Consider the following 24,713-nt stretch of genomic DNA (forward strand, 5'->3'; position numbering starts at 1 on the left):
TGTTTTTTTCAGGCCAACTAGTGGTGCTCCCCTTACGTTGGCCGGTCACCCCTCACACTCCCTAGGGTAGCCGCGCGCCCCACCCCGCTCTTGTTTGGGAGTGTGAGGGAGGGGGGAGCACAACTCCCTTAGGAGCACGAGACCAGCACTCCCAGAGGAACACGGGCGACGGGGAAGCACAGCACATAGGGAAGGGAGATCCGACTGGAGTTGAACCAAGCATTCTCAAGTCAAAGTCTGATTTGACACTCCGATTGTAACAAGTGATGAAAGAGAACTTTTTTTAAAAAAATAAAAAAATAAAAAATTAATTTATATAATATAATTATTTTTAAATTAATAAATAATAAAATTATCTTTTTCACATTACTATATCGAAAACATTAACAATTAAATTTAAGTGTTCAACAGAAAATATTTTTTTAAAATAAATTATTTGTTTTAAAAATTAATAAATTCATGTAAAATTATAACTAGAAGTTAACAAAATCGAAAATATTTTACCTTAACTAAAGGAATAAAAGCTATCAGTTGTGTCCTAGTCCATGTATTTGCTGCTTCTTTTTTAGGCAAATTTGCTTTACTTTTTACTGGAATTTGATATAATATAATATATACCAATAAAATAATAAAATGGAATTCAGCAAGCTAGCTGCTTGCACTTCAGTCTTATGATTGAAGTTTCAAGCTCAGATACCAACTTCACAAATAACTATAAAACGGTTTCCATTTACAAGTGCTATGGATGGCAATCCAAGTGAAATATACAAGTTTGTTTTGTAATATATACAACAAAAACCAATTTAAATTGCCTGTAGTAGTCGCCGGTGCCGCTGGTTTCTAAGTCAGCTGCTTGCATCAAGTGACTTCTGTAACCATCGCCTTTTAAGTGATGCCATGAATTTGTGAGTTCAAGTTCTTGTAGTAGTGGAGTTAGCAACCATGTCAATGTTTTGTAGCAGAGCGTTTATTCAGCAACAGGTTACATGTACTGAGACAGCCATTGTTTACACATATCTAGCACGGGGAGGGCATTCGTATGTAATGCCTGAAAAGTATTCAAAGAACATCAGAAATTTCTCATCATCAATATCGTTAATAACAACAGGTTTCATTCTACATTTTAAACAGGATCATTGGGGCTTGACAGAGGAATATTTCATAAAGTCCAGGTCACGGAGGCACATTATGCATTAACTCGTTGAGGTCTTATGCCTTGCTTTTAACCTGAAGCAGGGCAAAGATAAAACCTCAATTAACTCAGTGGTGTCACGAGTAAACTAAGGTCTCCGGTCAAGGACTCAAGGAAGCATTTTCATGTCTTCAGTTACCCAGTAGGAGAACTATACACCCCATTCCAGTTGGTGATATGTGAGTGAGTCCACTAGGTGATTAGATTAAGGGATTCATTGAGCTAGACTTGTTTTTTTGTCTTTTGCCCACAAGAAAGGGGCACATGATACCACTGGAAAATCAGCAGAAGAATGTCAAAGAACTATAACTCATAAAATTGTGACACTAGAAAACAGCTGAGAATGAGGGACAACCTGGTGTGCAACATATTGGACATCAGCCACACTTCCACTTCGAGAAGCAATCTGGAAGGCACTTTTTAGGCGACCACAAACCACACATGCCAGCACTTTCCTGCACAGAGGAGTTAAGAACAGAAGCACACACAAAAAGGCATTAAAACATTCAAATGGTGTTTTAGAAACTGATATAAACATAAATAATGTAATCAAAGACTACTTAATGCAAAATATATAGCATATTCATCAAAAATGGCAGCAAAAAATGCAAAATATATATATCTTAAATTTCTTCTGAAAAGTAACTAAAGAAAAATCCTTGTCCCATTAAATATCCCAGTTCAAAGTCTTCTATTGCTCAGTAATTGCTGCAAGAAAGAAATATGGATATAACAGCAGAGTAGAAGTGAGGAACATACTGTAAGTTTTCAAATAACCATCTATCAACTAAGTCAGAATTTATCCTGATAAACTCGGGACAAGCAAACTTATGGCATTTTTAAGCCGCACTTTGAAAGCATTCCCTAAATGATACACTTGGTCCAAGGATCTTACCTGGAGGGAGTTTAGTATCAAGTTGCCCTAACACTTTTCAACTTATTCACTTAAATGAATAAGCCAAACAGGCTTTATTCTTTTGAAGGCAAGGAGGAATGAAACAGGAATAGTTGGAGATGCATAGCATTCATGAGTGTATTTAAAAAATACAACATTGACTAACTCAGTTGTAAAAGATTGAATTGCCAGGTAGAAGTCCATAGAGCATTCACATTTTATAACATTTTATAGTTAGAATACTGCCTAGCTGACTGGTTCACCTGTCTGAGGATCCAACAAAGTTGCCTAACCTAAATGAATATCAACTATGTACGACCTATTGTTCCTTGAAACAAACGCAAAAGTAATAACTATGAAATATTGAAATAAGCAAAAGAATTACCTGTGACTGCTGGTCAGCATGTCTATGAGACGGTCAGGGCGTTCTTTGTGTCTATTAGCATACACATTAATAGCAGCCCCTAAGACCTATAATTCCAAAACGTACAGTATAAGTCATATTCATCAAACAAAGAATTTGCTCTAAATAGGGGGTGAAAAACCTATATTATGCTCACTACATTACTGGTTTCGTTTTAATGAGAAAACTACCAAATATACTAACAACAGTCATCATTGAGCTCAATTTGATTGAACTTGTATCATTTCATGGATCAGATGGCATTTAGACGCAGCTAGCCTGATAAGCTGAACTAAGATAAAGAAGCTAAACAGGCAACCGTGCTTATGGCACTTCTATACTTAATTGAATCAAGAATACTAATAAACAAAGCAGCTTTTACGCTTTGTCAAGTTTGTTTACTATTATGGACAATATAAAGTATATTCAGCCAAAGCTAGTAGTCTAAGGATCTTTTAGACCAGGAGATACTAGTGGAACCTTTTTATATAAAGTTTCACTCTAGAGCATAAGTACAAGTTAATTGGTAACAGAAAGAAAATTTATTCCTCAGGGTCAATTGAATGCACTTTTGTGCCTTTGACTTGTAATTATATTAGCTGCCATTCGTGTCTGTGCACTGAGTTCTTTATTTTTGAGGCTCATTGCATCTAACTTAACAATGTCTAATATTTTATTCCATTAAAAAATTTCTTTTTGATTAAGAACCACTCGAGCTATCACAAATACCTTCAAAAGGTGTTGGCCCTCTAGTAAGTACCAATATATTGACCATACCATATCAAAAGAAAGTACGTTACCTGATCCCAATCATCATCGTCAATTGTTCCTTTTATGTTTCTAAAAAATTCAGTCAACTGGCCGCCCTTTTTTCTTTCAGCAAGTGATGCAGCCACACCAGCATATATATCAACAGCTGCAAGGCGTGGAGAATACTTCAAATGTTAAAAGCACAGCTGCATTAACTTAAAACTTTAAGAACTTGACAGAAAGGAAACAAATATGTCACCACCTGGAAGATTAAATTCATATATCACTTGATATGCCAAATCGAAGTTCCTCTCAACAAGAGTTTCTGCAATCTTGCACCTCCTCCTGAATAGTACCAAGCACAACAAGCCAGTCGATTCTCATTGTCATTTTCATTAATTTTTTGAAGTGTGCTCCAATAACAATGTATCAAAACACACAAAGCGAAATAGTCAGAAGTGAAAGAGTATTCCATTCTATGCATAGTACACCATCCTCATGTAGATGCATGGAGAATTTAATTAATATACTTCAGAATTACATGTTGACAACCGGTGTTCCACAACTGTTAGCAATTCCTGGATTGCTAAATATTATATTGAATTTTTACCCAAATCATAATAAAGATTATAAAGGCCTCTTCTCTCAATGTATTACCTTTTGAGTTAAACTTTCTACAACAAAACGCTAATTAAAGCTTCAATTAATATACAGTGATAATCTGAAGATATTTGAACTCGCTGTATTTTCTCATCATATCTTATGAGAAAAACAAGGCAACAGCTTAGATGAAGTCAAGTGGGTAGAGTTAGATAAGATCCATGTTTCACAATGGACTTGAGCCGTATGTTAGCCCACTGGGTTGCTCATTGGCTCAAACTAGTAATATTGGGCTTCTACTAATATCTTTCAGTAATTCTGATTAGCTTCCTAATTAAAAATATATTATTGGTGTCCTAATTACATCAGGATCCAATCACGGTTACCTGTTTGTTGACCAACTATTCCAAAAAGTAGAAAGACCATAAAAATCTTTTTATTACTCTCATACCTAACCATAATTCAAAATGACAATAACCTGAAGGTTTCTAGATCATTTGGATTTCCAAAAAGTGAATGTCTCCACTGTGGTCCATCTGAGTCGTTAAAGGATTTCACAACTTCCACCTGCAAAGCCCAACAAATTTAAACTAAAGATGAGACTTGCCAATGAAAGTGACATTAAATTAAAGCAATTGGAGCTTCTTTAAAATCCAGTTTTAATCAAATAAAATAATCAACATGCATATACATCCAAGCTACTTATTGTCTAAAAAACCAATAAGAGCAACATTAGACAACTATTTATAGCTATGTCTCAATTATCTAATATAATACTAGGACAAGAACTTCTATTGCAGCAGACAACAATAGCTTTCCCGTGATGTAGTAAGGACTTGTTCATGCACAAAAACACTAGGTAATATCTGGAAAGAGATTCTTTGACCACATTCATAAATTTGCCGCATAAATTTCATTCCATATTGGTTTTCATATTCTATAAATGTTTTCGGGTAAGCAGAGCTGGGGTTTCATCATAACAGCAGGCAACAATATGTGTACTCAAGACTTTCAGCAAAATAGCAGAGTCACAGCCACACCCATAAACATGTGAAAACCATATTATCTCCTTGTTTGTATTTATAATGAATTCTAGTATGTGTTCCACAATTTCAGCATTTACTTGGAAATTTTTTCTTCAATGAAAGAACTAATCTTTTTATTATTTAAGAATATGCACATCAAATTCTTTCTGAGAAGCAAAACGCTTAAATGTATGCCTTGTGCCTTTCCCAAATCCATTTACTACAAGCAGAATATCTTTTCTGGAGATGTTGTACCTGGATTGACACTCTAGCTGAAAACTTGGCAAGTCCGTCTACTGTAAGCTTCTCAGAGGCACTTTTTCCCCTGACACCCTTCATGACAAGCTTGGTAGATTCTCCACCTTTGGATCGGGCTGATAATCCCTCGTCAAAATGCATCTACAACAAATGGAAGGGTTAGTAGCAGCAGGGCATTTAACAGTATTCAGTTTCATGTGATTTTGTCCGTTTAACAACCAGCCTTACTCATGCCTAAGATATCGACATGGTTGATAGTTTGTACATATTTATACATTGACCATATTACTACCATACTGTAGTTTTTGGAGCATCTTTCTTCTTTTAGGATAATTATACCCTTTAAAACATCAATTAACACTACCAAGCAGCTTTTTTCTAAACATATACTTTTTTGAACATCAATTTACACTACCATGTTGCTTTTTTCTGAACATGCACTTTTTCGAACATCAATATACTCTATCATTAGTTTTCTAGTAGATTCTCTTACATATAACTAGGCATTTCAGATCCCTGAATATAAAGAAAAAAGAAGTGGCCATAATGAGATACCTTAGCACGTTCCAAATGTCTGATAGCTTCCTCTTGAGAAGAAGAATTCATGAATAACTGGATACAACAGAGTCCAGCTGCAACATGGTCCTTCTTGATTACCTGAACCATCAAATAAACTTAAGAAAATCAATGAAAAACATTGCCTGACAATAGAAAATGTAAAACAATTACCATATATTCAGGAGTTTTTTTTGAGGGGGGTTGGGTGCGGCAACATTTCACACCAATAGAAGCCAGAAAAGAGTAAAAGCAGGTGCTTAATAAACATGAAATATACAACTTCTTATCCATCCAATTTCTTTAGCTATCTATTCCCTCTATTTACCGTCTCATATTGGTAACGATAAATACATTAAGCTCCAAGGAAGGAGAAAAATATCCTTGTTAATTGTTCAGTCTGCTCCATCAACAAGATCAAGATGAGAAAAGAGTTTTACATGGGAAGATTAGAAAGAACACTCAAGAAAAACCTTCTCTCTAATTGTTAGCACAGCAACCACCCCCCCCCACCCCCCTCCCCAAAAAAAAAAATTATAGCAGTTAGCACATGCATTGGAATGATGGCCTGAAATCCAGACCTTCTGGCAGCATTAAAAAAAAAAAAAGTAAAGTTGGTTCCAGTTACCTGAAACTTATATAGATAATTGAAATGCCTGTGAGTTTCACAATACGTGCAAATACGACCAAGTGCAGCAGCTGTATATTGATTTACTAATGCATCCTGTTGTTTTGCAACTGAAATTCTTGTTGAAATCACTTCCTCTAAAACCGGCATGGCACCATAGCCAATGCACAAGTCACACAAATCATCAATGGTCCCATAATCAGTGGCCAAAGGATCTGGTCTTTGAGGGGACGAGGATGAAGTTACTACTCCCATTGTCGAAGGTTGAGCAGGTGGAGGAACAGCATTAGGAGGAAAGAATAACAAGCAAGCATCGTTGAAGTGACCATGTTTAAACATAAATCCAAGCAAATGTTGACGAGCATACTACAAAGACAATCATATCAAAGAATTGATCACTGGGAAGTAACCAGAGTAACATATATTTACCATCATGAAGACGGAAGAATGGGCAACATAATTTATGGCAATGGACATGCAGGTTGTTAATAAATGTAAAGAGAACCCATTTGAGAAACAAACTGCAATTGAACACACTGCATGCAATTACTGAGTTGACACATAGCAAAAGCAATTTGAAATATGACTAATTTCGTCTTTTTATATTTAAATAATAGCATCTATCATAGAACTTTCAGCATGAACCCTTAGGTTCAGGTGCACGCAAATCTATGAAAAGAGAAACATAATTGACTAAAAGGATAATCAGAGACGGTAGTTAAAGTGCTAACAACTTAATGGACAACATGCAACCAAGACCCTGAAAAGAAAAAAGAGTTCAGCTTACTTCTTGCAAATAGTTAACACACTCAACATAACGAGCGCTGTCCAAGTTACTACGCGGTCCATCTTCACAGTCAGGGCCATATGGAGAATTGCTATTTGTGGATTCTTGAGACCGCCTTGATCTCTCTGAACGAGGGAAGGTAGATGGCATGTACAGAACATTGAGATATGAATCAGCAGAAAGAGAATCGTCCAAGATTGTTGGTGCACTTTTGGCCAAATGTTCATACCTGCAGCATAAATTGCATTAGACGATTCCATGCCATCATAAACAACCAAAGGCTTCCACTCATTTTTTCTTTTCACATGATAAGGTTTTCAATAGCTTAAATATAACCCTGATAGGCATAGCACTAGGTGCCTCAAAAAGATCCAGATGCAGGGTGTTGTCATCCAATTATTAAACCCTGCCTCATGTTAAAATTTTTGGACAGCAACACATAACTTCTTGCTCTTTAGAAACCTATTGTAACTCAAGTTGCAGATCATCTTACATGGAACGAACAGTTGATACATCCACAGGTGGGCCTCCTTCCATTGTATTAATGATCTCAGTAATGACTGGTGCAGGATCACCCTTGTACAATTGGAGAGCTTGCCTGAGCCATAAAATAAGCGAAAGAATATCAACAACTTCGGCATTACATGAATCCAAAGAAGCCCTTATATTCTCCTTGCTTACTGAATAATAACAGTTAAACTATATCTAAACATACTTGAACTTTACACGAGCTTGTGCATAGTGCTCCATCCGAATCAAAGCAAGTCCCCATGCATTCCACACAGGAAAAACATCAATCTGAGAGACATACAATTATTTATAACCCCAAGTCATCCAAACAGTACAGTAGAAATAAGTACTAGAATCTCTGCACAATATAGTTACCTTACACTTCCTGCAAGTATAGACAGCCATGCTGTACCGTTCATCAACAATCAACCTGTCACGGAGATGGGCAGATGACTCCTTGTCAGCAATATCATCAAGAGAAGCAGCTATTCCTGATCCCAGAAGACTTTGAAGAAGCTCAGCACGTCCCAGCCAAACATCTGCTTGTGACAAAACTTCAGATAACTCATCCGTGGACTGACTACCGACACTTGAGCTACCAGCATCAGAGGATGTATCATCAGCATCCCTGCTTCTTTCAGAATTAATGGTGAGATCATTGACCCCAGTAAGTTTTCTCAGCAGCGATTTAGAATATATTAGTCCCTGCACATGCAACATAAGACAAGATTGATAACCAACTTGGATAATTATCAGCGCTCTGTATGCAAGTTAAAACAAAAAAGTATACATCATTGCTTTGGTTGCGGTGGCATTTAAAACACAAGAAAGCCAGAATAGGGAATATAATTACTTCTAGCTATTGGCAGTTGAAGGGCTCAGGGTAGCCAAATACCTGGACAAATGTCTCTGTGGCGTGATATGCTCGACCAATTGTTTCCATAGATGCATTCTCAGGCAACTGCTGGGAGCCCAAAACAGACTTCATCTGATTAACACATAATTCAAGGGCACTTTTGGCGGACACAAACTCATCAGAACATAAGGAAAGCAGTGCCTAGAAACAAGGAAAAAGAAGAATCAGCAGATCGAAAGGTCCAAAGAACAAGACTATTAAAAAAAAGGTGCCACAAATCGCACTTATATTTCAACACTATCTCCAAGCACTCTAAAAGCCTAGTACTACTACCAACTAATGCAGTTGGTTTAGAATAAAAGCCTAACATGATTTTTTCTCTTAACATACATACACAGAAAATTTGTTATGAAAATACTCAACACTGGAGATCTGATCTATCTGATCCCACAATGTGGTAGCATAAACATTCCTAGAGAACTGAAGTACTTCTACCAGGGTTTGCACCACAACTTTTGAGCTAGAAACAAATAGAAATTTGCCACACACAGTTCAGCCACATTAATTAAAACATATTTTCCATTCCATTACCACACCTTGAAGAGAATAATGTCAGGGGAACTTTCATATCTGTGAGATGTTCGAACAACGTCATCTTTAACAGCATCACCTGTTAGCATCCATTCTTCAGCAATTGAGACAGAAGGAAACCGTTCTTGCCCATCTGCATATGATGATACACGATCCTCTTGAATCCCAGCCATTGCTTCCCAAGCAACTCTATCAGAAGGTGACAAACCAGAATTCTTTCTCTTCCGATAAACATCTTTGGGGGCAGTCTTGTCCCCAGTATTACGTGGAGTCCAAGAAAACGCTCTACGAGCCTCTTTTTGCAAGTTGCTTAAACTACTAGTGAAGGATGACCTTGCAGGTACACCTAATCTCGGTTTTGGTTTTGGCCTTGTTCCAGAAACAGATATCCGTGGCTCCCGAATTGGAGAGCTAATACTGACAGCAATAGCTTTGGCAGCATATGATATAATTAAACTGTTGTCTCTCAATGAAGGAAACTCTTTAAGGATCTGTCAGACAGATTATCAAATACAGGATTCAGGATTCAGCTGATGGGGATATAAGCCAAAAAAAAATTCCAAGAAAAGAAAAAGTGAAAGAAGAAAGAAAAAGGAAGTCGCATAATCTTTGCTCTCCAGATACAAGATGAGGAACCAGGAACCAGAAGTCAACCTCTTATGTAACCATGAATGGAATTATCTAGAAACCACAAAATGTTATTTGAAACAAAAAGTTAGAAAAGGCATCTAAAATGTTCTTTAAGTATAATACCAGAGAGGCCGACTGCAGTTGTTTCCTCATCAGCAGAACCTCCAATATTAAGTGCGGGTGCTCATGCAAGGAAGAACATCGTTGCTGCCATGGCAATGGCAAGGCAGCCAGAACACGAAGACCTAAAGCCCACGAGTTAAGTCGAGAAACCTCAACATCTGACAGATTCCCATCTCGTCGCTTCAAGAAGAAGTGAACCTTTACAAAAGGACAGAGATGAATCATTTGCAAATTTTTTTCAACCTTAATGTAACTTACAGGACACAATATCCCAAAATAGAGGCTGATGAAAATAATTAATTACAAGAAGTTGCTTTGACCGTAGGTTGGGTAATAGCTGCATTGCACCCATAGCAACCGGTAGAGCATCATCAGAGTCACGTAGTGATGATAAAAAACGTGAAGCTTCTGCAGGGCCTCCACCATTCAAAGGATCTGCTGTCAGAAGCTTCACAAGCTGTCGGCCCTGAAGTTCTCTCCGCAATTCTGTGGATAATCCAGCACTTTCAGCCACTTCTAAGGCAGCAGAAACAGCTCCTTTCCCAGCTAATCTTAGTGCTAAGCCTTCAGGATCTTGCTTACACTCAGCTTCAACCTGACATTTCCAGGAATAGGAAGAAGCACAAGAAGCGTAAGTTAGACTCAAGCATGAAACGCTTACCACTTTCTCATTCAGTTCAGCCACAAAAGAACTACAACCTCTTGCCAGCTTCCATGGTGATGATCTACACTTAATATATGGCTGTACCTCTGCAAAGCTTGTCTTCTTTGCAAGACCTGCATAACCGAAAGAATACGTCATTTACCCAATAAGTAATGCAACAATGCAGAGAAATCATATCAACCAGCTTCTATAAGGGGAAACAAGATCATAAGTTCCAGCATTAAGAAAAAACAAAGCAAATTACTAATCAAATCCAGAACCTCATTCCAAACTGGATCACTTTGAGGCAGGTGGCAGCTGCACATGGTTAGAACATCCAAAGCAGCATCAAGTTCCCATCTGTGCATGCACCTGGGGAAAGAAATTGAAATTTGAGGTAGAGTCCACAAGTCTAGGAAAACCATAAATCTTGCATGCATTGCAATTAAAGCATCAATGACATTATTGCTAGTGGCTGAAACAGGCTTGAGAAAAATACTGCTTAAAGATGAAGGTCAGCTATACTCAATCCCGATCAGTGTAAAGCATAAATGGGATACTTTGTCAACTGCTCTTATTTATTGTAGTCTTGTTTGTAAGATCTCTTAGAAAGCAAGCAGCTGGGTTTTGTTGGCAGCTGGATGTTGACAAGAAATATACATTCTTACACCCTAAACATCCCTAGAATAGCCACCTTGTATTTTGACACCCACATAGACTAGTCTTTTCTTGCCTCGTCAAGGCCCACAAACAATACCTTTGACACTCATCCCAGCTGTCCTACTCCTATAGAGAAAGAGCTTTTGGTGATTTTCAAATTGTGAGATCGACTGACATGAAATAGCAAAAAGAGCAAAAATTTTTCTTAATCAAAACAAAGTGTGCCCAGATATAATTAATCAGGATTTCAAGGAACAAAAGTATCTTGCCGGTACCATAAAGTGACAAAAACATACATGTTTCTGGCCCTACCATGTAAAGGAGCAAAAGTCCAAGTTTAGAGATCTTAGCTATCAGATATCATGGAGAAAATGACTACAATGGATTAGAAACAAATCATTCTTTCTAGCCCTTCTGTGCAGCCTCAAGCTGCACAAAATAATCAATCACTTATTACAATTACATTAAGCATGCATCATTACAGCAGTGAAAAAAGATGAGAGCTTTTACATACTTGAGGGCAAGTCCAGCTGCCAGTTGTTTATCCTTCAACCGCAGGCAATACTGCCAACTATTGCTCCAGATGCCATGCCCCCCATAACCTTGAGGTTGCCCAGAGGTTGAATGGTTTTCTTCTCCATGTTCAATTAATAGTTGAAGCAATCGGTCTGAGGCTCCATTACGTAGAAAGCGATCAGAGAGCGCAAGAGCATCCATTAGTTTTCCTTCATCGATCAATCTGACAAAGAGGAAAAAAATATTGATTAGTAGTATGACATTCCAATTGCAGCAAACAATAAATACTATTCATAACTGCCGCTAAGCTCAATTCTTTGTTCCTCAAAATAAGGGCGTAAGTTTTGTATCAGTACCAAAACTGAAACCTCATATGATGACACTCGTAAAAATAAAAATCATTTGCAACTGAAAATAATACATTAAATGTCACAATATTGGACAAAAAACATAAAGAAAAGGAAAGTACCGTTCCACAGCTTTCTCATATGGATCTTCATTGTCCAAACCAAAAGAAAGAAAAACTGTACTATCAACCTCAGCTGTTTCAGGTTTTAAGCAATCATGCCATGGGTCTGGAGAATTGCTATCTTTAGCATTGAGGTCCAATGATGTTGAGATGTTAGAGTTACCAGCGATTTCATCAACTTCTGACTCAGTGTCACTATCAGGTTCACGCAGCCTCTTAATAACAGCTCTTGTTTCAGGTTTAACCTTGCCATCATCAGCTCTTTGCCTAGCTGTAACAGCAAATTCTGAAACCCGGTGAAGGTTAGTCTGCATTTGTATCCATCTATTCAAAGTTGGGAACCTGCTTCAGGAAAAAGTGAAAATTAAACAAAGTTCTGAAGTAAAAGAGATACAAGTGCATTAACATTCTGCCAGGCATGTATGGCACCTTTCAGATTGATCGAGAGCAAACTCGTAAAACAACCGATCAGCATCAGGGGCCTGCATTAAGTCATCATTCAAGGAGCTAGATATAGTAGAGTCACTGCCGCTGTATAGCATACTGCTTCCAAAAACACATGCCAAGACAGCCCTGACAGGAGATATTTTAACTAAATGCTTTATTATATCCAGTTGGAGAGGATACAGAGGGATCCCAGGTGTTGCAGAGGAACGACTATAACGGCTAGGCTTAGCTTCTTTAGCAGAAGGAGAAAGTGCTTTATTTTCTGAACAGCTACTAGGACATGTGGGAATAACGGGAATGCATGCCCATCCATGACCAGACCGTGGAGGATAAACCGGAGGTACACATGCTGAAATCACTTCATGAACAAAGTCAGCAGACATTATTTCTGCTACTTTGCCAGCTGCATCTGTGCTGCCTCGGTCAAAGACCAAACGAGTTAAAAGCTGAAAAGCAAAATGGTAAACAATGAATATTTTTATATGTAGGAAAGAAATCAAGCTAACCAGCTAAGGTTATTATTACTAACATTCACTCTTGCCTTTCTTGGGTACAATAAAATATCATTCCCAAATTATCCTTGCATTCAACTCAAACAAAAAAAACAACAAAAACTGAGGGATCCTTAACTATGCTATTCCATCCAGAAAAAAGAAGAAAGCTATTGACAACATGACAAGAAATCATTGAAAAGCATGGCAACATACTCTGCTTCAGGAAAATAATCTAGGAAGCAGGGAAAGAAAAATTCTTACATCTTTAGGCCACTCATATACAAGTGAGAAAAAGTTAAAATCATGAGTTGTATCTGTTCCATCCACTATGTCACCAATTGCAGCAATATGGAGAATAAATTGTGATAAATAGGTTGTGGGCTTTGCACTTAAAGGACCAAACAGTCTCTTCCCAGTATCCTTCATATCATAACCAACAGGCTGCATACTACTATCCCCAGCCATGGAAGTTGATGATGTCTGTTTGACAGCTTTTAACCCAAGCCCAAGAACCCCATCCTTGTCAAGACTGGACTGTACTTTCCTATCGGTACCTGGTCCTTCCCCTTTAGTGAAATTTACTTCCATTTCTTCATCGGCAATAGCTCTCGCTAGATTGTGAAGCTTACCTAAGGTTTCACAGCACAAGGACACATGAGAACCATAGGAACACATTTACTGCAGCAAACATCAAAACAACAACAGCACCACTAGGAAAATATTGTGTAGGATCCCTTTCACTGAAAAACCTAAAAGAGAATAAGTACCACTAAGAAACTGTCGCTTGCCCATATGAGCATCTTCAATCATCTGATGTAGCAGAGCAAGAGCACGTTCTCTTTGTCCCTGTCGATGAGAGTCCTTAGTTGATGAAATAGAGATCTCCCCTGTCAGAATGGCCTGAAGGGCTGGAGGACTATCCTGGAAGAAAAGGTCACACAGAAGAATCAGAAATCCTGCAATTATCTCCCAAGAAAAGCACCATATGCATTACACATGAGGTTTTCCAAAGAATGCATCGTTTTCTAGATCAACTAGAAAAAGAGAGCGGGGAAAGGGAGGCAAGAGGTAACTGCAAGCAAAAAAGAGCATTTGAAAAAATTCAAATACTTACCTGTTCCAAGAACTCATACAGTCGTTTGAGGACACGTCGTAATACAGAAATAACTCCAACTTCATGGACCCGATCCCAGTAAGTGGAACCCACCTTTGGAGAACCTCCTGGGTATATCTCAGATAACATAACTTGAGCCTGAACATGAACAGAGTTAACAGTCAATAACAACATATATAAAACTAAACACATCAATTAATACATGAGAATCTCATTATATAAGAAGTAGAAAGGAAAGTGAGAGCCTAAAGTGTTTTTCCCCCTACAAGAACATAAGATCATGAACAATGACATAAATAAAATACTGTTTTTGTTTCATACTCAAATCTCACTTAACAAGCCATACTTAATATAAGAACATGTTCAATGCTGTTATCCTAAATACAACAATGGTTTAGTTTGGGGTTTGTGCAGCCTCAATTCAAGTTGACCCTTCCACATACTATTAATTGGGTTCGGTAGGATGCTTAACATGGTATTTGACCCTGAGTTGTTTGTTGCTCCTCTTATTTACTCCAAGTCGTTGGCCCATTCCTCTCAATTGTTCTATAGGGCCTGTGCATGAGAGGTAGGATTAAGTGCTGCTATCCGACATTGGTTTAGTTTGGGATATGAAGTGGGCTTATATTCAAGTTGAGCTCTCCTCCTATAAGATAGCAATCCTCTCTATTTCACTCTAAAGCAGTATAGTGTCAGCAAAGAAGTGACCGGTAAATCAATCTGTCTTGCCTTTCTTCTCCGTTCACCTGAGCTGAGCTAATTCTTACTTGCTATGGAGCGTCAGTGCTGGGAATGGAAATTTTCATTGAGAAGAGCATGAAATATGCTTTCTGTTGAAGATCAGTCACATTGATAGTCAACTAATATTGTTTTGGCTACAATTATCACTCAATGCTATAAGGAATTGCCAAAAGAACTGGAAGAGAAGAAAAGTTAGTTCCATAAAATTTCATATAATGATAACAACAAAACTTTATATCAATATGGCCAACTAGATATTAAAGAAATTATGTTATATTGCTAATATTAAAGGAAAAGATGACATAGATTGTAACAAACAAAAAGTACACTGAAGAATTGCCTGATCTAGAAGCTTTTGAGACATATTGGCGGACCTTGCTGAAGTTGCAGCAACATCAATGCACAGAAGAATCTGGCAGGAAAAAGGACAAGATCTAACATTTTCCAAACTGGAGATATGAAAAGGAGAAGAAAGAGTCAATAATGTAAGTAAGCACTCACAGCAGCCAAAGGACCTAATTGAGAGCGCAATGACGAAAAATCCAGATCTTGCACTGGAAAAGTCCCATCAGCTGCACGAGACACTGCATTTTCTACCTGCACAAATCACAAACATGAGCTGGGGAGTTTTTCACAGGGGTAATAACGGGGAGGGGAAGGGTCTCAGAAAACCAAGTCCTGTGCACCACAGAAAAAAAGATAATTTGCATCGGCAAATGACTTCTGTTTCTTATTTGTTACAACAATTGCAGCAATCTAATAGAAATACAAAGTCACTAATTTCTCTGCCACCTCCGAGAGGGCGCCACCATGCCCAGTGCAGCAATGCTTTTCTAGGAAGAAACATTCCCGTCAACTATCAAAACAGTCATGCATAACTTTCTTTATCAGTATTGTCATTGAAGGCAAAAACTAGTTTGATTCACTTCAATATCTCGGGCCACAATCTTATAAAAGCAAATATATGGTAAAAAGAGCAAATAACCACATATCTCAAAGTGTCAAGGAAGCAGACCTCATTAGATAAAATTTTGACTAAAATCAAAAAGCATGATGATAGATCTTAATATAAGTGCAGATTGGACTTCACTTAATAGAAACCAAACAGAATCATGGTTCCCAAGAGAACACATGGAAAATCTGAGAACTGGCTCAATCTGTATTAGCGAATAGGATATGGTAATAACTTGCTTACAAGAATTAACAATCAAACCCTTAAGGAGAAGACCAATCCCAAAATTCCATTTATGGAAACAAAATCTCAAATTTGAAACAACCCCTAAAAGTTCTGGAAATCATCAAATCATTATATTGTTGACTTAAAACTGAGTCTGCCACGCACAGCCAGAAAATAACAGAGATTTCCACACAAAACACTCTAAAAGAGAATAGTTTCCATGATTTCCCCAGAAACCATTCTTAGTTCATCACCTCCACGCCCCACATCACTTTATTTTCCTAAGAGCATTTTAATGATGTCAAAATCATCACCCAAAATATAGGTGGCTGCAAATGTCAAGGTGGCTAAATTGATCATTTCAAAATTCTCATCAAATCCTGTTGGAGTGATAAACCAATAAGCAGTAATATCTACAAAGCAAAGCACAACACCTACACTAGGAACAAGGAAGATCTCATATTCATATCATGGTCAACCAGAGAGGAAAATAACCATGTTGCTAGGAAACATACAAACATGCAACCTCTAATTTGATGACCTATAACCAAGAAAGTTTCATAGGACTTCACAACATATTCTGCCTTCCCAAGTCATATTTTAAGCCCAAAACCTTGGAACATTCCAGATGCAATCTTTATGAAAACAAATAACCAACTATTTCAAATAGAAAAGCTTAAAAGAGTATAACTTACTTTCTAATGACCAATACTTGTTTTTTGCTAGATTAATTGGGTACAAAGCCCCTTGGAACTTTCCTGGAGGTGGAGCTAGAACCTAGGCCCTGCTGGAAGATACCCCTAAAGGGATGCACGAATCACCGAGACAGACCCAGTTGTTCTCATCACCTATTCCCAAACCAGACTTAGCATGCCAAACCATTATTTGATTACAAAAAGTTCATCTCTCAATCATCCTAACAAAGGAATATCCAGCATTTTGTTCTGACATTGCTTGAACCTACTTAGAACTAAAAAACCCACAGCCTGATATACTTAGAAAATTGTAAAATGAAACCTGACTCAAACTAATTCCCAATAAAATTACCCTCCACAAGTGCATTAAACAAGAAAGTTTTCAAGAACCATTAAAAAAATCCCTAATCCATAAAGAGTATTGTGGAAAAAAACAATGTGAAAGCATATCTGAAGAAGTTATTTGGTAACTGATCTTTTACTTACATGCAGTTCTCTAAATGCACTATCTACCCACTCAGCTAATTCAAGGGTAGCTCTGTCTTCTGCAGATAATGAAAATCGATGAACTGCCTCTTCTCCAATGTCATATTTCGCTCTTTGCATGCAACTGACAAAGAAAAATATAAGAGAACCTCAATACACATTCTAAATTTTATTGATAATCTATAAGAGAAAATCAATATTTTCACAGCCAAAAGCATGATTAATCATAAATATGAGAACTATGCTTTATTGGATTACTTCCACTTTCCTACTACAACTCCTACTCTAATTTATATCATGTCATAGTTTTCTCCTAGATAGTTTTTACATTACATGTTCAAAGGAGATGTTGTAAGCATGTTGCAATGCATTATGGAGATCATAAAGGAAATTTAACCTCTAAAAACAAAGGTTTTGGCTCACCATATATAACCAACTCAATTAAGTTGTATGCTAGCAGCTTGCTAAATCATGCTGAGATACCATTTTTAACTTAAAAAGCTATTTCTGCACCAATCGATGGTGATTACCAATTCAAACAGATATTTTTCCATATAGAATTAACAAACTTGATTAACAGGTTGATATCACATGACCCCTGCTATTTTAATGAGAAACACACTTCCAACGCCATTTTTTAATTAGTTAAATTAACAAATTGTTTCAAAAGTGCTATCATCAAGCTTACAGGTTAAGTAGCTTGGATGGGGCTGCTCGTAATATAGTCAATGCCTCCTTCCAACTCCATGGCCGTTCCGATAATGGGAGAAGGCGCTGCAAAATTGATAATCGCCATTCCAAGTCTTCAACGAAACTTTTACCCATTGAGATTCTCCATTCCAAGGCCTGCCTTGCAGACATGCTTAAACCATCATTGGATGCATGCCCCTCCTCAGTCATGCTTGATGGAAGATTATGACGTACTATATCAAGTAACAACCCTGTGAAAGATATAACCATTTTGTTTCCCCCTTCATAAGTAGTTAAATCAATATGTTCCCCAGCACATTCAGCAGGTGGTTCAAAAAGGCTCCCAGGTAAGGCACAATGTGTCAAATTGAGGGAGATATCATCCATATGTAAAAGTGAAATTATAACATTCACCATCAGTATCTGCATGTGAATATAATCAACATTTAAATTTTGAAAATAAATAACGGGAAACTAAAATGTGAAATCTAACAACACTAATGGAAACTAAAGAATTCAAATACAAAAAAAAATGTTCAACCATATGAAGAACTAAAAGGATAACCTAAAATTTTGCTAAATGCAAATAATGATAACTGAGTTACTAGGAAAGGAGTCTGATATATGTATAACCATCTGAAAACATTTCTATAGATAATCTACAATCCAATATATTTTTTGAAGAAAACTTGCAATTTTCCATCAATGAAGAAAAGCACCACATTTACACCAGCAAGAAAACAAATATTCTTCAAAAACTGCAGACTGTAACAGAATACCTTGCGTGGAATTTTTTTTATGCCTGCCAAATGGTTCTTGAGGTCTTGCAAATGACATAGTGCCACTTGATGAGTCTCTTTCTCACCATTCATGCTCCTTCCCATTGCTCCTAGTGCAAGAACAGTTGATTCCAAAGCATAACGCATGTGCATAAGTTCAATATCTTGCATCCTACCGCATTAAGGAAATGTAAATGAAAAAACAGCATAGTAGAGAAAAAAATAGTCTTTTTCATAAGTGACACCAGGAAAAACAAAATGTGCGTAAAGTGGAATGAGTAGCCGCCAGCAATAATGAGATATGTTATACATGAAAGCACAGCAAGTATAAGCTATGGCAACCTAGGCCCAGTTGTAAATTTATATGTTGACAGTTTAAGGGCACATTCAAATAGTTTCAACACCCTATTCTTATACTAAACTTGATAAAAATGCAAGCTGCAAGAGCAGTATCTTTAGCCAGATAGTTGAATTCCATGTAATATTTTTGAGATAAAAGGTCATCACCCTTTCAAAAATTCAGTGATGTAGACATCTCTTGAATTTATTGGACAAAAATGTCAAGTAAAACATGAAAAACCAGGAAATCAGAAAAAAGCTTTATAACATGAAATCAGAAAAAAGAATGAAATCAGAAAAATGCTTTACAACCGCATCATATACCATCTGTCTGGCACCAAGACTACCCCCATACAATTGGCTGAATTGTGCTCCACCAACAAAGACCAAAACAAATTGCATTTGTGCTGATGTAAAACAAAGAATCATTTGTGCGCCAATGAAACATTATAATCTGTTAGCATAACATTTTAGTTTCAATAACATTCATTCTTAATTCTATATATCTTTTTTACAGGGGCAGATTAAATAATACCATCTGCCTATGTAAAACACAATCGATAATGCATATTCAGCTAATAATATCACAAGAAGTAACATTATTCTGATCTAAAGGCCAGAGCAAATAAATACAAAAGTTTGCAAACAAAATCCAACAGCCTGAACCAACCACATTCACCACCACAGAACAAGTAAGGAATAAACTTGGATTATCTGTAATGCCTACCATCATAGTTGAAAATTCTACCACCCAACAAGCCTTTCAAAATCAAATCAAGCTTTAGGAATAGCATATATCCCTAGTATGACAACAATATCAAGTGAAATCACTCGGTATGAATACCTTTTCCAGGCCTCAAGAGTAGAAGCAATTGGCTGCATGCTAATCAATTCAATAGCATCCTGAAATTTTATGCTGGGAACAACATCAAACAGTACCTACAGCAACGAAATCTAGTTACAACTTAATACCACATTAAAAGGAGAAAAACATTGTTTACAACTTACAACAAGTAAACTTTCACATACAAGTTACTATAACCAAAATGCTTTACATTTTAGAAACACACACACAAGAAGATAAGCAGGCTGTTCACTGAATGTCAATTAACTCTTCAAATACCAAATATTTGACTTGTCAAATAGAGGTAAACTCCACATGGAAATTATTTACACTAAGACATATAAAATTTAAACATTAAACGAGGAATTCACTTCATCATTTTCTTTGATCAGAAATGACTCTAGATTTGATAAGCCTTCATGGCATTGATTTGAAATCAACCAGAACTAGAAGTCCCATTAATAAACTTTAAGTCAGCAGGTATTCTGTTCATGCTTTTACTATTGACTATATAGCATTATGGCTATTTTGACAAACAGTTAGTTATCCTCCTCTTTTAAGTCTTTGATTAGTAATAAGTCATTATTACTAGAAGGAATGAGGTAAAGCCATGCAACATAGACCTAGCCAAGTTCCACAGAATCTTTTCATTTTTTTTTTTTTTGAAAGGAAGTTCCACAGAACCTTGACCAACCTCAAATGAAAAAGATACATTGAACAAAATGTACAACCATTTATAGTTGCGTACAGGTTATTGGTCATGTGTCAGACGTAAATACATTCCTAATTACTATTTAGAATCGTACAACATGCAACATTTTTTTATTTGATGGTAAAACCACATGTAGTGTGTCATTGTTATTTATAGTGATGATGTGTGTCTGAGTGTTTTGGGTGTGGTCATAAATATATTTTGGTCCATTTATTTAGTTATTGTGCTTTCATGTTTAATTTAAAAGTATGGTGCTTTATATTGCACCAGACACAGCTTTACTGTCAACAGGGAGCGAATTTTGATATTTTGTCTATTCAATATTCATATTATGAATAAAGTTGTACTAGGTAAAGTGGTTATGGAGCCTTACCCGAAGGGGAGTTTGAACAGAAAGTCTTTCCAACACAAAATTTTCAACAAATGTGTCTAACTGAGCATTTTCACTTCCAGATGCTATATTTTCATCTCCAGACAATAGTAATGAGAATTTTGAACTCCATGGTTGACCAGAATTTACACAAGCTACGAAAGAGGCAATATCAAGGTGGTAGCATAGTGAATCACAAAGATGTTCCACACACGATACCTGTTCAAAATATAAAGAATAAAGCATAAAATTTTCATTTCTTATCTATACAATATTCCACTATAAGATCATGAAAGCTCAGAAACAAGAATTACCTCATCTGACCAATTTCCATAAAGAGAAGATTCTTCCAGCTGAAACACTTTTGATTTGCTTCTCCAAAACAATTGCATTAAGTTCCGCCTCAACATTGTTTTACCAGACAGCAAATCCCATCCCATGGCAGCTACAAGGGGCCGAAGCCGAGGAAATAGTACAAGAGCCTACAACATTGTAAACAAAGCATATTAAAAAAAATAGCCTGCTATTCACGATTGGCAAAGGGAATGAGTAACTCATATAATAATGAAAGGTTTTAGGCTGACTCATTAACTTAAACATAAAATAAGACACGTACATTTGTTGCTTCTTGAATGTGCTCCCTTTTTATGGCAGACAAAGCTGTATTCATCACACACTCTAGTATATGTAACCCAGAAATACGAGCATAATGGAACATGTCTCTCAGGCAAGAACTTGCTGCCATACTCAAGGGCAAATGCTTGTCATTTAAATCTGCATCAAGTTTAAATTCCACTAAATGCTTTTGAAAATGATCAAGGGGTGGTGGAATTTGGTTGTTATCAAGAGCTCTATACGTCTCAATCTCTTGCAAAAGCAACCCGTCATGAATAACCTGCAAGAAAGCACGGTAATATACAATCTACAAAGGTGAAAATATGGAAAGGATTTAACTAATAGTACTACATCTTATTACTACAGCAGCATTTAGTTCTATCTGAATATTGCACTGCATTTTAGCCGACATTAACGTCACAAGAACCAAACAGCAATCATATGAAAACTAACCAAAACCACTTGGAGGCTTTAGAAAACAGACCTAAACCAATTAATTAAATTACAAGTGAAACAAAAATGAAATGACCACAAAAGTTTGTATTCAATTTTTAGGTATCTCCAGGAATTTATCCAATGTAGTGAGAGTTAGAATTCCCGCCAAACATGATGATATGAGACTAGTAACCAGCTTATGGCATCTCCAAAACAGAACTCATATTAAGCAAGCTAACATGGCTCAAACAAAGAATTATATGCAATATACAAGAAGTTCACCAGTATTGAATCCTCTCAACTATAGAATAGCAATTGAAATGTGGAGAATTATTGATGTTAGGAAAAGAGAAAAAAAGGTATCACCTGAATCATTTGAACAAGATGCCTGCAATTTGATGAGAGAGATTCTCCATAAATCCGTAACAACTTTTCTTCTGTGGAATGCCGGGACCCTCCAAATCTTTCCATTTCTGATAAAACCCTCTTGAGGAGATCTTGCAGCAGTGTGCTATTAGAAATATAAAAGGAAATATAAACAAATACCAAAAAAAGAAGGATGAAATTATCTGAAGTGCAGAGAAGATCTAAAATGCTTTTTAAGGAGAATGCAACAGTGGTCATGTCTCAATAATTGAGCCCAAGCAGAAAAAGAGGGAAGTTAATCAAGGCTCTTGGCTACACTTGTTTTACTATACTTGCTGAAACCAATAGAAGTAGAACAAGAGCAAATACCTATGACAACCTCACAGTTGGATCTAATTTTTTTCTTATCTAACAATGACCAGATATCATAAGCTAAGCATCATGAAGAAGAAACTAGATTGCACTGAAACAACAACATTAGACTCATTTTAGCAATAAATGCACATACCGATACTCAACCTCCTCAACCCCATAATCAAGATGAAGAAAACGAATAAGTGATACTGCTCCTTCAATATCCCCATCCTTCACACAATTCTTGATAGCATCCAAATGGGCTAACTGAACATTCTTTTGTATCAAACCAAGAACCCTCTTATGTTCCTCATCGAATGCATCCACTCTCACCTTATCCTCTCTTCTTACCATTATAGCCATCCCCAAATCAACTCCCTCCAATCCTTTCAATTGCCTCTGGATATTCCCACATAACGCGTCGAAAACATCTGCATAATCCATAATGACCTTCCTCAAACAAACCATTTCTTCTTCCTCAATCAAAACCTCCTCCAAAACCGCCTTACTCTCCTCCCTACCATCTTCATCACCACTTTCCATCACTACATCCGGTTTCAACCTCCTCATTCCCAACTCCAAAAACCTATCTAGAACCCTAACGCAATCTCCCAAGTCATCATTTCCCTCTTTCAAATCCTCACTTTTATCTAACAACTCAGGTTTCTCTGCCTCAAAACCCTCACGCTCACATTCCTTCTCTTTTTCAATCTTATCCAAATCAACATCTCTTCTCAAACTAGCCAACACCTTATCGATCAAAACTTGAACTAACAACAAAAATTCCGCGCGTAGCCGCAATGTATCGGGATCGAAACTCCATATCGAAGTAGGATCGTTGAATTGCAAGAGTTCGAGAGTGGAAAGATACGTTAGAAGAGATGGTGATGGACAAGAAGGTGACCAGACAATGTTCTCGAACCGAGCCGAGTTGGCGACGATCGTTTGAAGGATTGCCAGAGCAAGGTCGGGGTTTTTGGTCCGTAGAGCAAGAAGCGTAGCTCGTAACGGCTCGAATTGAGCTAGGTGGAGATGGTTCGCCGCTAGCCGCGACAGGAGCTCGGTTTCTTTGTCCATAGCAAATAGAAATGGAAACAAAGTTAGTTTTTGGAATTTCGGATATTCATCTTAAGAAAATTTGTGATTTGATCAGGTGATGTTGATGCAGCATGACTTGGAACTGGCTTTCAGGATTCAGAATTTGGTGTTTGGGCATTGGGAAAACGATTGAAGGAAGTAAACGGGATCCCACGTCTGGTTTTTGGCGCAGTGACAGTTTGAAGACACTTGAAATGGGGTACTCGGTTTGATTCGGATCCGGAAAGTTCTCGTGCTAAACCAACGGGCAAATTGGGGACAACGATGGTTAACCCCCTTAGCTGTGCTTCTCTGGACCTAACCCTTTGAGCCTGTTTGGAAAAACACCATTGGGTCCTATAACGTCTGAAAAAAATAAGGGCCCGATACAGACATCCAGGGCCCAATCCAACTATTAAGTGGATTTGGTTTATATAATGAAAATATGTTGTCCATGCGAAATTATGAACATCCTAATCTCAACTTTTTTCATAATACTTATAAAATTTAAATTATTAAATAAATTTTTATTCTTTATTATATTTTTATTTTTAAAAAAATATCACTTATTAATTTTATAACACGTGATATTAACATGATATATTAATATATCATAATAAATGATTAAAAACTTGTCAGTTAAAATTTCACTACCCAAGTATACGTATCGAATAGATAGTATAGTAGCAAGCAGAATATCGATTCCACATAGAATTAATCTAAAATTTTACTAAGTATTAAAATTAGAAAAATTTAGTTTTATTCAAATAATTAAAATCTGAATTCTAATTGAACTAAAAATTACTCAACTGAAACTAATTAAATTAAAAATTAAAGCAGCAAGATAATTGGGCAAACAGCAAATCAAATAAGCCTAGGATTACAAT

General features: G+C 36.9%; 1 protein-coding gene across 1 annotated transcript; it reads right to left on the reverse strand.

Annotated features, from left to right (window-relative positions):
• Positions 1–629: 629 nt before the first annotated feature.
• LOC110410336 (zinc finger FYVE domain protein) lies at positions 630–24,051 on the reverse strand. The gene is made up of 36 exons (XM_021419981.2): positions 22,904–24,051; positions 22,396–22,540; positions 21,596–21,874; positions 21,294–21,461; positions 20,983–21,198; positions 19,898–19,992; positions 18,715–18,886; positions 17,934–18,358; positions 17,246–17,369; positions 15,389–15,484; positions 15,228–15,299; positions 14,147–14,284; positions 13,800–13,953; positions 13,294–13,661; positions 12,521–12,984; positions 12,092–12,433; positions 11,621–11,845; positions 10,728–10,818; positions 10,503–10,580; positions 10,108–10,398; positions 9,804–10,001; positions 9,056–9,541; positions 8,499–8,660; positions 7,979–8,308; positions 7,809–7,891; positions 7,587–7,691; positions 7,094–7,322; positions 6,307–6,672; positions 5,679–5,780; positions 5,121–5,264; positions 4,319–4,407; positions 3,503–3,585; positions 3,291–3,406; positions 2,473–2,558; positions 1,548–1,647; positions 630–1,048 (listed from the first exon to the last, which is right to left on the reverse strand). The coding sequence occupies exons 1-36, from the start codon at positions 23,824–23,826 to the stop codon at positions 983–985; spliced, it is 7,611 nt and encodes a 2,536-aa protein (XP_021275656.1). The 5' UTR covers positions 23,827–24,051; the 3' UTR covers positions 630–982.
• Positions 24,052–24,713: the final 662 nt, after the last annotated feature.

Source organism: Theobroma umbraticum, unplaced genomic scaffold, assembly GCF_002168275.2.
Source record: "Theobroma umbraticum cultivar Fairchild unplaced genomic scaffold, ASM216827v3 scaffold_56.0, whole genome shotgun sequence".
Taxonomy (NCBI): domain Eukaryota; kingdom Viridiplantae; phylum Streptophyta; class Magnoliopsida; order Malvales; family Malvaceae; genus Theobroma; species Theobroma umbraticum.

Bases quoted from the DNA above. Each gene is read 5' to 3' on its own strand.
- LOC110410336 (XM_021419981.2), bottom strand. From the start codon at position 23,826: ATGGACAAAGAAACCGAGCTCCTGTCGCGGCTAGCGGCGAACCATCTC. The intron at 8,661-9,055 runs GTGTGGTAATGG...CCTTGTTTCTAG, and splicing joins CTGACATTATTCTCTTCAAG to GCACTGCTTTCCTTATGTTC. The intron at 3,407-3,502 runs GTGGTGACATAT...CACGCCTTGCAG, and splicing joins ATATGAATTTAATCTTCCAG to CTGTTGATATATATGCTGGT.